This window comes from Prionailurus bengalensis, chromosome F2 (genome assembly GCF_016509475.1).
Source record: "Prionailurus bengalensis isolate Pbe53 chromosome F2, Fcat_Pben_1.1_paternal_pri, whole genome shotgun sequence".
NCBI lineage: Eukaryota > Metazoa > Chordata > Mammalia > Carnivora > Felidae > Prionailurus > Prionailurus bengalensis.
In genome coordinates this window covers 15,238,564-15,252,754 of record NC_057353.1, presented here as the reverse complement: position 1 = coordinate 15,252,754, position 14,191 = coordinate 15,238,564, and the positions used below count along the sequence as shown (strand labels likewise).

At 37.5% G+C, this 14,191-nt stretch overlaps 1 protein-coding gene across 3 annotated transcripts in view; it reads left to right on the top strand.

Annotated features, from left to right (window-relative positions):
* LOC122495460 (cytochrome P450 7B1) overlaps nucleotides 1-14,191 on the top strand; it is a 178,057-nt gene that overhangs the window by 148,036 nt on the left and 15,830 nt on the right. For all 3 annotated transcript variants that reach the window (XM_043601154.1, XM_043601155.1, XM_043601156.1), the window contains exons 3-4: nucleotides 3,314-3,901; nucleotides 4,361-4,567. In XM_043601154.1, the coding sequence (XP_043457089.1) occupies nucleotides 3,314-3,901; nucleotides 4,361-4,567 (795 nt within the window). The remainder of the gene's footprint in view (nucleotides 1-3,313; nucleotides 3,902-4,360; nucleotides 4,568-14,191) is intronic.

The window sequence follows — 14,191 nt, the reverse complement described above, 5'->3', positions numbered from 1 at the left end:
TAAAAATTTTCAGCCTATTTCAAATGTATTGCTCTAAAAGATAATTATATATGATATATATTAAATAGTTCATATAATATTACATTATATATATATATATATATATATGTAGCAGAAGTGAGCCCCATTTTGACATTTCTATTTTAGACAAATGCAAACTCTGAAATTCTTTAAATCAATATTTCATATCAACTGCTGACAGCATTCTTTTCTCTTTTGGAAACATGGCAATGCATATTGTTTCTACCTTGTGATCTTTGTAAACTAGGCAACTTGCCTATCGACACTTGATATTCACTTACATAAAATCACACTGGAGCAAAAGTTAATTTTGCTCCAAGAATACATGGCCTTCAGAATAACTTTTCAGATTTCCTTTGTTAAAAAATTTAAATTCATTTTATGAATGTATATGTGTTTTCCTAACTGTCTGATTAAAGATTACAAAGAAACTCTGGTTTTGCATCTCACATTAGCAGATGGTGGACAGATGGTTTAAATTAATATTAATTTTGGAAAACTTAGCTTAAATTGTTTATACTGAAGATTAAAAGTTGGAAAGCCAACTAACATCTCCAGGGTTATTAGTACTTCCAAACCCACTTGAAAAGTAAAATCCAGAAAATCAAAACGTCTACTTTTAAAGCAATCAACATCTTACTCAGAAAGAGAGTTGGGAAAACACAATGCCTTGATGTTGAAGAAAATTAAAATAAGAATGAGAAAGAGAAAATACACATCCTGGAGTATAAAGAGGCTTGACAGGAGTGAGAATTTCATTTACAAATAAATTGATTTTAACTAATCAGGAAGGATTTTTATAAAGAACCTATATGCAATAATTGCTTATTTTAAAAAACAATTTATCAATAATTGGTTGCTAATTAGCTTTTATTCCTTTTATTTGAAATTAATCTCATTGTTTTCTTCCCATATCCTAACCAGCAAGGAGAGAGAGGGGCTATATGTGTATTTGTGATGAATCGAAGACAAAAACTCTTGCATGCACACAGGCTCTATCTACTTCAGTAGGCCAATGGCCAGTAGCTCATGCTGTCATGGCTGAATATAGTTTTGTCTTTCCACTTAGATTTTAATGAATGTAGAAAATTGGTAAGAAAAATTCAAACTATTCTCTAAAAATTGTGTGTTTTACAAACTGAATCTTTTATACATTCTCTGAATTTTAGTGGCTAATTTAAAATAACCCTAAAGATATTTAACAAAATCTTCTCATTTAGTGAAAGGAGGAAAGTATGAATCACCACCTGTGAAAATACATAGCTTCGCCTAAAATTATATCTTTTGCAAAATAAGAGAATTCACTCTTTTTTTCAATTATTTGTCAGGCAGATGCTGGCAATTTTATTTAATTAAGATGCTATGGTAAAGCAGGTGTCATAAAATATGCTCAAATCCAGTTGAGTCCTTTTTGCTCTCCCTAGGGGGAAAAAATCCAGTTTACTTTATAGACACAGCTTTGGGATCTGACCAGAATGAATAGACACTTCTAGCTTTACCCTCATTCCTATATTGGCCCACCTTATTAAATAAGGGAAGGAGAAATACAATATATAAAATTCAAGACGTATGATATATTTTTAGAAAAACATCATAACACGTGTACATTAATGTATACTTAAAAATTATGTTTTAAAATTGTAAGACAAAAACATATTATCCTGTTTCAAGAATTAGGTTGCAAATTATTCAAAACTTTGTCCTAATCATGTACCACATTGAATTTAATATCTGTGATGCTGCTTGAATTACCAATAAATAACAAGTGAGGCATCGTTGGTCTAAGAAAGCTACACACACATACACACACAAAGAGGAATGATAAAGTGAAGAGGAAAGTGTGTATGATCTTACAAATGTTAATGTCTATGAACTGTTTTCTAGAAGACAATATAATTAATAGATATTAAAACTTGTAGGGTTATCTAAACTTCATGTCTGTTCTTGGAAAAAAAGGACATTAAATGCCCATTTTAAATACTATTTGCATAATACTTCGAATTAGGAATCTTAAAACAGCACTCTAGTGAGAGGAAGTCAGCACTGCCGTAAGGAACGGAACAATGAATGGAGAGTGGCTTCTTGTCCAGGCTCTGCCACTAAAAATGGCAGTGGGATCTTGGCCCTTAACCTCTCTTGACTTTCTTTAGCTTTTTCAACTGATTAATTTAGAGTTGATAGTTGAACTATCAATGATCACCTGGGAACTGGGAACTCTCCCAACTCCAAGAGTTCCCAAGAGCTGGGAACTCTCCAAGTTTCCTGCCAGTTTTGAGAGACCAACCATAGAATGGCAATGTTCCTCAGTGTGCTGCCTTAAATCACTTCAGGCCCCTGTCAAAAATAGAGACTTGTAGGTCCCACATCTAAACCTTATGAATCAGAATCAGGCAGGAATCTGTATTGTTAACCAGCACCCTAAGTCTTTTAATTGGGTAAGTGTGGACAACACTGATCTCTGAAAAGACCAAATGTCAGCACCTCAAGGAACTATCTTGATGATAGATAACTCCAGGCAGACTGAAGCAGATTTCCCTTTCTCTTTCCCCTACATTGCGTTCACATCTCCGCTACAACACCATCCACAATGATACAATGATTTCTTTGCATCTTTTTATCTTAAGAGGAAAGAGATCCAAATAAATATCTGGATCTCAATAAATGTTGAAGGTAGGGATGAATGCATAAATGGACAGGTTCTAGTTTGGAATTCTGTTTTAGTCACAAATCAGTAGGTAACCTTGGACATGTTACTAAATCTCCATGAACCACTATTTTCTCATGTATAAAAATGAAAATGCTGACATTTTGATTTGGTATTAGTGTTGCACCAAACATTAACTTGTGAGTACTGGCCTCATACCACATACTCATTTATCTGAGTTAAAGGTATTGTATCCAACCAAAGCTAAGATGATACCAAGTATGAAATAGCTCTTTATGAAGTGTAAATAATAATTTGTTTGTTTGATGTTTGTTTTCTGTTTGTATTATTGTATGAGAAATGTTTAAGTCAAGAGATTCTGAGGATATTTCAAGGGTAGTTTAAATACTTGGGTACTTAATTAAAATAAGACAGAATTTAACAATATTTAACTTAAAGCCTTTCCTACTACCTCCCATTTTTAAAGGAAACAGGTATGGAATCTGAACAAAATGGATTTTTATTAAACTTTGCACCTTTCTAGATGTTGTTAAGGTCTTTCTAATTTTGATTAAAATACTTTCAAATTTCAGGTATATTGTGTGTTTTGCTACCAAAAGAGCTCATATTCTCATTTATTTCTTTTAGGAAAGTATATAACATTTATCCTGGACCCTTTTCAGTACCAGTCAGTGATAAAAAACCGCAAATTAAGCTTTCGAATATTTACTAATAAACTCTTAAGGAAAGCATTTTCCATCAAAAAGCTGGAAACCAATGATGACCTGAACAATGAACTTCACATCTGCTATCAACTTTTACAAGGGAAATCTTTGGACATACTCACAGAAAACATGATGCAGAATTTAAGACAAGTGCTTGAACTCCACCTACTAAAAGCCACAGATTGGGTCATGACACCGCTGTTGGCATTCTGCAACTCAGTGATATTTGAGATCACATTTGCAACCATATATGGAAAAAGTCTTGCTGGTAGTATGAAGAAATTTACTACTCAGCTAAGAGATGATTATTTAAAATTTGATGACAAATTCCCGTATTTAGTATCAGACATACCCATAGAGCTTCTAGGAAATGTCAAGTCTATTAGAAATAAACTTATAAAAAACTTGACATCAGAACACTTAGCTAAGATACAAGGATGGTCAGAAGTTGTTCAAATGAGGCAAGATATCCTGGAGAAATACTATACGCTCGAGGACCTTGAAATAGGAGGTAAGAAACTTCTGGATGATTACTTGTCTAAAATAAAATAATTTACAATAGACCTTTGAAATAAAAAGACAAAATGGTGACCTTGAAAATTTTTATGCTCTTTCTAATTGGCTAATGATAAAATGTTTTACTCTGAAACAACCCTCTGTGATAATTGATTTTTTTTTTTTTTGCTGAGGTGGTAAAACAAGATACTTAATGGTGATAATGAGAAAGAGTATAACTAAGCTGCATTTACTCCTCTTATCTCATCCCCCACCTCCCCACCCCCCACATGCACATTACATTTTAAACTATTCTCATTAAGCAGAAAATTAGACTTCAGAAGCCTATTGGTCCTCATTAGCATGCACTGATCCTTGGCTGGGTCTGTGTCCTAACATCTTTTAATTAGCACACTGCAAATCTAATCAGTGTAATAAACGCTATTAATCTTCCTTTTCACTTATTTTCTCCCAGCACATCATTTAGGCTTTCTCTGGGCCTCTGTGACAAACACTATTCCAACTACGTTCTGGGCGATGTATTACCTCCTACAGCACCCAGAAGCTATGGCAGTGCTGCATGACGAAATTGACCATTTGCTGCAGTCAACAGGTCAAAAGAAAGGGTCTGGATTTCCCATCCACCTCACCAGAGAACAATTGGACAGCCTGGTCTACCTAGGTAATTTATTTTTATCTGTTATGAAGAAAAGAAGGTACCTCTCTGCAAACTCAGTTTATCACTCAAAGCTGTTTACCAAGAGGTGGAGGACACAGCTGCCTAATTGACATAATAACACCCATTTACATCAATTATAAATTATGTAGTTTATAGCTGTAGATACTCTCATTACATGTAAACATTAAGGCCTAGGTAATTAACTATGCAAGGTATGCAAAAGGCTAAACCAAAGCTTTGCAATTATTTGAAAAAAAAAGTTTATGCCTATTAAGTCATTTGATTCTGAGCATCTGTTGGTGTGCTAACGCTTTCTAAACACTGCTGCACTATCTTGACAAGAAAGGTATTTGGGGATTGAAAAAGAAAGTATTTCAGAAGGCAACTTGTGTACCAAATGTATTTATTCTTCCCTAAAATGGTATCTATATTTGAAGGCAGAGGTTAGGATGTTTTACACACCTTGAAGTGTATGATTCTCAAGAACGTAGTAAAAGTGATTTCCACTGGAACTTCTTGACTTAAACATACTTGGGGGAGAGAAAAAGGAAGGAGGGAAGAAAAAGAAAGGGAGACAGGAGGAAAAGAAGCAGCAGCAACTACTAATTACTCCATGTGAAATGTCAGTATTTTATAAAATAATCACTGACTCATGAGATATGCATAGCCACTATTTCAAATATATTGGAGGTCAGGAGTGACTAAGTTGGTTTTCTATTTCTTTTTTTTTTTTAATTTTTTTTTTCAGCGTTTATTTATTTTTTGGGGGACAGAGAGAGACAGAGCATGAACGGGGGAGGGGCAGAGAGAGAGGGAGACACAGAATCGGAAACAGGCTCCAGGCTCTGAGCCATCAGCCCAGAGCCTGACGCGGGGCTCGAACTCACGGACCATGAGATCGTGACCTGGCTGAAGTCGGATGCTTAACCGACTGCGCCACCCAGGCGCCCCGGTTTTCTGTTTCTACGTAGACGTGTACACCAGTGACATGAGCTTTCGATGACAATGGATTGCATTTTCCTTGACCAGTTTTGATAAGACACATCATATGTTTATGTGAATAAACTTTAACTCCCGAAGTTAAATTCCGTATCAATGAGTTATTCTCTGTCCCTTCTGTATTGATATTTCATCCTGTGGTATCCTTTACTGTACAATAACCCAAGTCCCTTTGGGCACAGGTAGGAGTATGTCTTTATATGTATCCGTTGTTCCACTCCTGACAATGTAAGCAAGTATTTTAGCCTGTGTTGGCCTCAGTTTTTTATCTTTTAAATATGTTCCAGGTTCACATTTTTAAAAAGGTGGCGTGGCTCAGTCTGTTAAGCAACCAACTTCAGCTCCGGTCATGATCCCAACTGTTCATGAGTTCGAGCCCTGCGTCAGGCTCTATGCTGACAGCTCAGAGCCTGGAGCTGACTTCCGATGCTGTCTCCCCCTCTCTCTGCCCCTCCCCTGCTTGCACTCGGTCTCTCTTTCTCTCAAAAAATGAATATACATTAAAAAATAATAATAAAATAAATATGTTCCAGTTCTTTGATGGGAACTTTCGAACGCAAAGAACTCACAGATCTTGAGTTGTGCTGACTATTGGGCGATATTAAAAGGAATGGCCCTTGTGTTCTAAGAGACTGTTCCCACTGACTAGGCTCAGACCCATCAGAAGCAGTAGCGGGAAGCTTGTCTTGTGCTGGCACTTGGTTAGCTTGTTCGATCAATTGGGAAAAATGTATCACTGTATAGTCTTTAGCATACACTATCCAAGTAATTTAGCATACATTATCCAAGTATTTTATATTTGCCTGGAGAAAGAAAGTAATCCCAACATTACCAAAATACAAATATTATTTTGGTCTTTCAGAATTATTGGTGAACAAATCCAAAAAACAATGTGCATAAAAATTCTGGGTAGTCACCTTCACATGGCTACACAGTATTTTCTGGGTAGATTTATAGATCTATGAAACTCAAGGTTGCTTTCCTATGTATTCCAGTAATTTCAGCTGCATTTTCTGAATCAGATGATGGATACTGGGAAGTAAAGCAAATAAACTTAAAGGAATATGTGTTTATATTCTGTACACAGTTATTACTCTTAAATATTTAGTTGAAAGTCATCAATTCTCTTTTACTCTCGGCATCTTGTTATTGAAAGAAAAGATAATTTTCCCATTTTTATTTTTTAATTTCTTTTTAATATGAAATTTATTGTCAAATTGGTTTCCATACAACACCCAGTGCTCATCCCAACAGGTGCCCTCCTCCATGCCCATCACCCACCCTCCCCTCCCTTCCACCCCCCATCAGCCTTCAGTTTATTCTCAGTTTTTAAGATTCTCTTATGGTTTGGCTCTCTCCCTCTCTAACTTTTTTTTTCCTTCCCCTCCCCCATGGTTTTCTGGTAAGTTTCTCAGGATCCACATAAAAGTGAAAACATATGTTATCTGTCTTTCTCTGCCTGACTTATTTCACTTAGCATAACACTCTCCAGTTCCATCCACGTTGCTACAAAAGGCCATAGTTCATTCTTTCTCATTACCCCGTAGTATTCCATTGTGTATATAAACCATAATTTCTTTATCCATTCATCAGTTGATGGACATTTAGGCTCTTTCCATAATTTGGCTTTTGTTGAGAGTGCTGCTATAAACATTGGGGTATGTGTGCCCCTATGCATCAGCACTTCTGTATCCCTTGGGTAAATTCCTAGCAGTGCTATTGCTGGGTCATAAGGTAGATCTATTTTTAACTTTTTGAGGAACCTCCACACTGTTTTCCATAGTGGCTACACCAGTTTGCATTCCCACCAACAGTGCAAGAGGGTTCCCGTTTCTCCACATCCTCTCCAGCATCTATAGTCTCCTGATTTGTTCATTTTGGCCACTCTGACTGGCGTGAGGTGATATCTGAGTGTGGTTTTGATTTGTATTTCCCTGATGAGGAGTGACGTGAAAGAAAAGATCATTTTAAAATTGTGACATTAAAGCAGAAATGTTTAAATTTATTTCATCAGAAGAAATGGCAAGTTCCAGATCTACAGTCTGGGTCCATTTAGGTCCATGGCTAGTGCTAGAGATTTTCATCCTTGGAGCCCTCATTAACTTACAGCTCACTTATCATCAACAGGTGAAAAACAGTTATTCTAAGAGAGTGTAGATCTACCTGGATAAAGGCAGAGCCTTCAGCAATCTAGAAAAGGTGGATCTCTGTTCATCGTGACCTCGGTTACCAGCAGAGGCCAGTGTTGTTCATTGCGAGAATTTAATCTTCTAGAAAATAGTGTGCATTTTTTCTTGCACGAGATAGACAGTTTGATGCAGATTGAAGCAAATTTTTACATGAATTAGTAACACAACAGATAACCTCTGCATCTGGTCATAGTTCAATTGTGAATATTTCTCGATATAAGTAGAGCATGAACTGTACATACAAAAGGAAGATTTACAGAATTAAATATTTACAGTGTACCCCCTGATATGGGGTATATGTGTCTCCCCTTCCTCATGTGCTTAAGGACAGAGTTCTATATATTCTAAGTATATTTCTTTAAAAATAAATACATCTTGAATTTCTATTATTATAAGGAAAAAGATCACAAGGATGAAATGAATGCTACTATTTTTTTTAACCAGGAAGAAGAATTTTTTTTTTAACCAGGAAGAAGAAATCTCTTTTAACAGAGATTTTGCATGTCAGCATACATTGATTATAAAGTAAGGTTGAAAAGAAAGTTAGAATGCCATAGAAATGAGTGCTTTATTCCTGAACAAAAATGATGTCTCTTGTTTAGAGTGATTATAGAAGACAGAGCCCAATGGGTCATGGGTTTATCATAATGCGAATCATTGTGCATATATTATTGACATTTGTGGCTCAATCCTCTAGGCCTTCCATGTATCAAATTTCCTCTGACATCAATATACACTTAATGTCAGCAAAAGTTAAAATATGTACCATAGATTTGGCTTTTAAGTACCAAGCCTGTTTAAGTAATTCAAAGCAATCATCTGTTGTAAGAGGTTGTGAGGGATTCATGCTTTTTCCCAATGCTCTTGAGAATCTTTCTCTGAAACCATTCCACCTTTTTTTTTTAGATAAAGAAAAACACAACTTTATGTTTTTGTATACTTATATAACTTATTATGAGGACTCTGCTTATCATGACTTCACCAAAATTTTATATCGATTGATGTTTAGTAAAGGTCTCTACAACAAAAGTTAAATATAAATTTAAAATAAGATAGTAAATGCAATGAGGCTCAAATAACAGCCAGTTGGGCTGAATCTCACTAGGAAGAATTGGTGATAGAATGGAAGTTTGAGAAACTCTGAGAGAAAAGTAAGAATTTTCCAGTTTTCCCAGAAAGAGAAACCTGGAGTGGAGGTAGGATTTAGACAGAGAAAGAAAAAACGAGAAAAGATGAGTCAGAGTGAAGAAAAAAGGTAATGCAAGGAGGGGAAAGAAGCTCTCAAAATTGGAATTTTGACAAACGGAGAGCAAATAGTCTCGCTGAATACCACCTCTTCTACATTTGCCTAAATAATGTATATAAATAACTTTAAAAGCATGGGTTCACTAAATGTTATCTATTGCTATCCCCAAAATGATATTTAACCTCAATGCCATCCCTGCAATGTTTATGTTGTTCTCTTCATTTTCAATTATTTGTGAATCAAACTGGTATCTAACTCACATCTACCTTACCCCGCAGGAGTGCTCTTTCTGTGCATCACACATGAAAGAACAAACATACTCTAGGTAAGAAGAACCTAAGTCAAAGTGGATTGTAAGTTCTGACCTGAATAAGTGAATAACTCAGGGGTATTGCAGGCACCTAATTTTGTTCAATTACATGTTCTGAAAATGAGAAAAGTTGCACCTGTAGCTGAAGTGAGGGTTATTGGAATAAAAGGAGGTGCTATAAAACTAAAGCTCAGCAAAATGTGTAACAGTTTTTTAAAAGGAGACCGTATATTATAAAACCCCTAGAATTATGAGCCTGCAGTGAGTGATTCTCCAACAAAATTCTATCAAAACTTGCTAAACCCAATTAGTGAGGAGAAAGAAGCAGAAACAAAGAAATGATCAGTTGAAAAAAAATAAACTTTAGTAACACATAATGATCATTAGACATAGTCCATGTTAAATATATTAATGACTCAATAATTTCAAGGCAATTTTATGGACTCCTACATTTTCTCAGGTGATCTTCGCCAAAATACTTCGCCAAAAGCTCTTATGTTGTCATTATTTTTACAGAGGAGAAAATGTTCAAGGTGCTAAATAACCTGCCTAAGGTCACGGAGGTAAAGGGTTTTCTGGCCACATCCAACCTTTTTCCCTCAGACTTGTCTCATAGCAGAGCCCTCGAAGCCCTTTCTCCTTGTCCAAACTGAGAGGGGAGAGGGATTCTTTGTGTCTTGATTCAGCAAAGCTAGCCATGATGAGCACATGTACAAGATCAGAAAATGTGAGCAAGATAATGATAGAGTTAACTATATTTTTAATTCCCAGATGGAACAGTATGAATGGCAGTATTCACAACTATCATTTTCTTATGTGGTAGGCACTGTGCTACCTGCTTTACATATATTAGCTTTTTTAATTTAAAACTACTATTATCTTCATTTAATTATTAGGTAACAAGATTCAGAAAGATTAGTTAACCAGCTCAACTCCTACAGCTAGGTATGTGGCAGAGCCAGAAATCGATGCCAGCTCTGACTTAAATGCTAACCCATAAATACTGTCACTTCTGGGGGAAAATGCTCTACAACTTTACCAGAGAACTTGACCACTCTTTTACAAGGATACGTATCACTAATTCTCAGATGCAGTTGGGGTTGAGGGTAATAATGGGGCTAGAGGTTCACATCAGAATTTGGGGGTGTTTTTTAAATAAAAATAGATATTTCATTTTAAAATAAATTTGCATTTACAGAAAAATTACAAAGATGATAGCATTCCCATACACCTCCCCCCCCACACACACACACATACAGTTCTCCTTATCATTAACATCTTAGTGTGGTTATTTGTCACAATTGTGGGTGTTGTTTTGAAAACGTTCATTCAGTATTAAAGATAATTGTGTATTTGAAAAATAGTACATAATTTAAATTTTTATTTTTATTTATTTTTGAGAGAGAGAGAGAGACAGAGTGCCAGCGGGGGAGGGGCAGAGAGAGAGGGAGACAAAGAATCTGAAGCTGTCAACACAAAGCCTGGCTCAGGGCTTGAACTCACAAGCCGTGAGATCATGACCTGAGCTGAAGTCGGACGTTTACCCGACTGAGCCACCGAGGCGCCCCAAAAATCATAAACAATTTAGACAGTAATAGTAAGGTTTAATAAAATCCTCTCTTCCAGTGGGGATAGTCTTCTTCATTTAGAAACTTCTAGCTGGAGAAGGAAGGAAAGGTATCTTCCACAAAGGGTTACACCAGAAATCAGATAGTGAGATTTTCATAGGTAATATAAGGAAACATTGGTCAAAAAGTGAAAAAGACTGATCTGGATGTATATCAAATTTTCAGTTCAGCACAAAGCTAAGAGGGTTAGACAATATAATGAATACTGGAAACAGGAATTGAAAGGGAAACAATGAGAAGGCAAAATACTATACTTAGGTCAAAAATCAACTGCATAAGAACAGGATGAGGAAATGTGTGGCTTAGCAGAATAGTTGAAAGCAGCGGTTCTTAAACTTGATTGTTCATTGGAATCATCTGGGGAGCTTTAAAAACTACTCATACCTGGTCCCACCCCCAGAGGTTCTGATTTCATTGGTCTGGAGTGCAGGCTGATGGCTTTAAAAGCTCCCCATGGGGGTTCTAAATGTGCAACCAAGATTCAAAACCACTCATTTAAAGGTTTAGTTAATGCAGTGGTTCTGATTCCATTGGTCTGGAATGGAGCATTTATTTATTTATTTATTTAAAAAAATTTTTTTTTCAACGTTTTTTATTTATTTTGGGGACAGAGAGAGACAGAGCATGAACGGGGGAGGGGCAGAGAGAGAGGGAGGCACAGAGTCGGAAACAGGCTTCAGGCTCCGAGCCATCAGCCCAGAGCCTGACGCGGGGCTCGAACTCACAGACCGCGAGATCATGACCTGGCTGAAGTCGGACGCTTAACCGACTGCGCCACCCAGGCGTCCCGGAGCATTTATTTTTTTAATACCATTTCAGGTGGTTCTGATGGGCAGCCAGAGCTGATAACCTGTGGGGTATCACAAAGCTTAAGACAAGTCTGTGGTGATATGATTTCAAAAATCTGTTGCTCCTCTGCTTCCAACAAAACATGAATAGAAGTCTGGTATGCAAGGTGAAGAAAGCAGTTCCTTTCCACGTTTCTAATTGAAACACCACACCCAATTCTGCCACACTTTTAGAGACACATTGATTAATTGAATTCATCTAGGATGCCAAGAGACTGAGGCCATGTCATCCCTGACACACAATTTAAAAACATGATTGGGGCGCCTGGGTGGCTCAGTCGGTTGAGCGTCCGACTTTGGCTCAGGTCATGATCTCACGGTTCTTGTGGGTTCGAGCCCCGCATCAGGCTCTGTGGTGACAGATCAGAGCTGGAGCCTGCTTCAGATTCTGTGTCTCCCTCTCTCTCTGCCCCTCCCCTGCTTGTGCTCTCTTTCTGTCTCTCAGAAATAAATAAATGTAAAATAAAATAATATAAAAATAAAAAGAACATGATGGTTGTCTTTTTTTTTAATGTTTGTTTATTTTTGAGAGCGAGAGAGAGCACAAGCAGAGGAGGGTCAGAGAGAGAGGGAGACACAGAATCTGAAGCAGGCTCCAGTCTCTGAGCTGTCAGCACAGAGCCTGACGTGGGGCTCATTTGAGAACTCGGGAACAGTGAGATCATAACCTGAGTCACCAGGTACCCCATTTGTCTTTAAATATTTTTAAAGGGCTAATATGTGGAAGAGGAATTTGATTTTTTTTGCCTTTATCTTTCCAGGACTTTATAAAGATGGAATGAATCCATCTTTAGAGGTGTCTACTCAGAAATTGTGCAGAATCTTCTCTAGAATCTTGCCCCACATTCCTGTTTATATGCACTTCCCAACTTTGAACTACCCAGATTGCAGTGTCCATGAAGGCCAAACCATGAAGGCCAAGAAAACCGTGTTTCCTTTTTTTTTTCCTGGCAGCAGGGTCCACTGCCCTGAGCAGAGTAGGACCTTCATAAACATTTATTGAACAAATGAATGTTGAATTTACATTTCCACATTTTAGCAGAAAACCAAATGTTGTGTCTTCAGTGCAGAGTGAAAGTAGACATTTGTACCAATTCAGACGTACTGCTAACTTGATTTAAAATATATTAAACAGGGGCGCCTGGGTGGCTCAGTCGGTTGGGCGACCGACTTCGGCTCAGGTCACGATCTCGCAGTTCGTGAGTTCGAGCTCCGCGTCGGGCTCTGTGCTGACAGCTCAGAGCCTGGAGCCTGCTTCACATTCTGTGTCTCCCTCTCTGCCCCTTCCCTGCTCATGCTGTGTCCCTCTCTGTCTCAAAAATACATAAACATTAAAAAAAATTTAAAATATATTAAACAGTTGTTGAGCCCAAAATTAGCTATCTGCTTCAAGTTATCTGATTATTGCAATTTCTAATTTACCTTCTTACCTGTCTTGAAGGCAGTTATGTAAAATGGACACACACACACACACACACACACACACACACCTGGAGCCTCACTCCATTTCTTCATACCTTCCGGAACACTGCCGGCAGATCCTCCTGTCCCCCCTTCTCATACACCTTTGTAAGACCGCCCAAGTGTTCAGCCCCAGTGGACTGTGGCAGGGGCTGGCTGTCCATTTCACTCCAGCCATCACTGCTATCCACGGATCACCATGGCTAATCAGACTGTGTGACAGTCTGCACCGATCATTAAGATGACCCAAATTAACAGCCTGGCCATGTCACAGTACATTCATTCCACATATACAGACATGGCCTAAGTGTGAGGCAGAAACTTGGATGTGCTTATTTGTGTTTGCATCGTTACATGCATTATTGATTGTCATGAGCTGCTTCAGCACTTTAAATCTGCAAATGAGAATCATCTGTCAATTATTACAGCCAGGATTGAGATCTGAGGGCAAAAGAGAAAGTGTGTATGCCTCTTCCTACCAGCAGTTCCTCTCGTTTGCCATTTTCCTTCACAGTTACGTGGTAAAGCATCTTAGCTCAACACATTCCCCAGCTTCTGCTTAGGAGGGATACTTAATCAGAATATTTTTAGCTCCTGAAAAAAACAAATCTCTCCTAGCCAGGTGAAGGAGGTGGTTCAGGCTCTGCACTGTAAGTTCATGGTGGGAATTCTGTAATCCAATTTCGTGGCGTGAACTGGTCAGTAAAGCTCAGTTCTTAATAAAACACAGGCAGCCTTATCTTAATCACAATCGAATCGTTGGCACCTTGTGGTGCCTGGTGTAAATTATCCCCCAAATATTTGCATTCTCGATAGCCATTTCTCCACAATGCATTTCAGAAGTAGAGGGTCCTATTACCTGCTAAATGTTAGTATAAATTAACAATCCATTATGCACAATAAGTTTTATAAAACATTTACAGATAGAGATCATGTTTAATTAAAA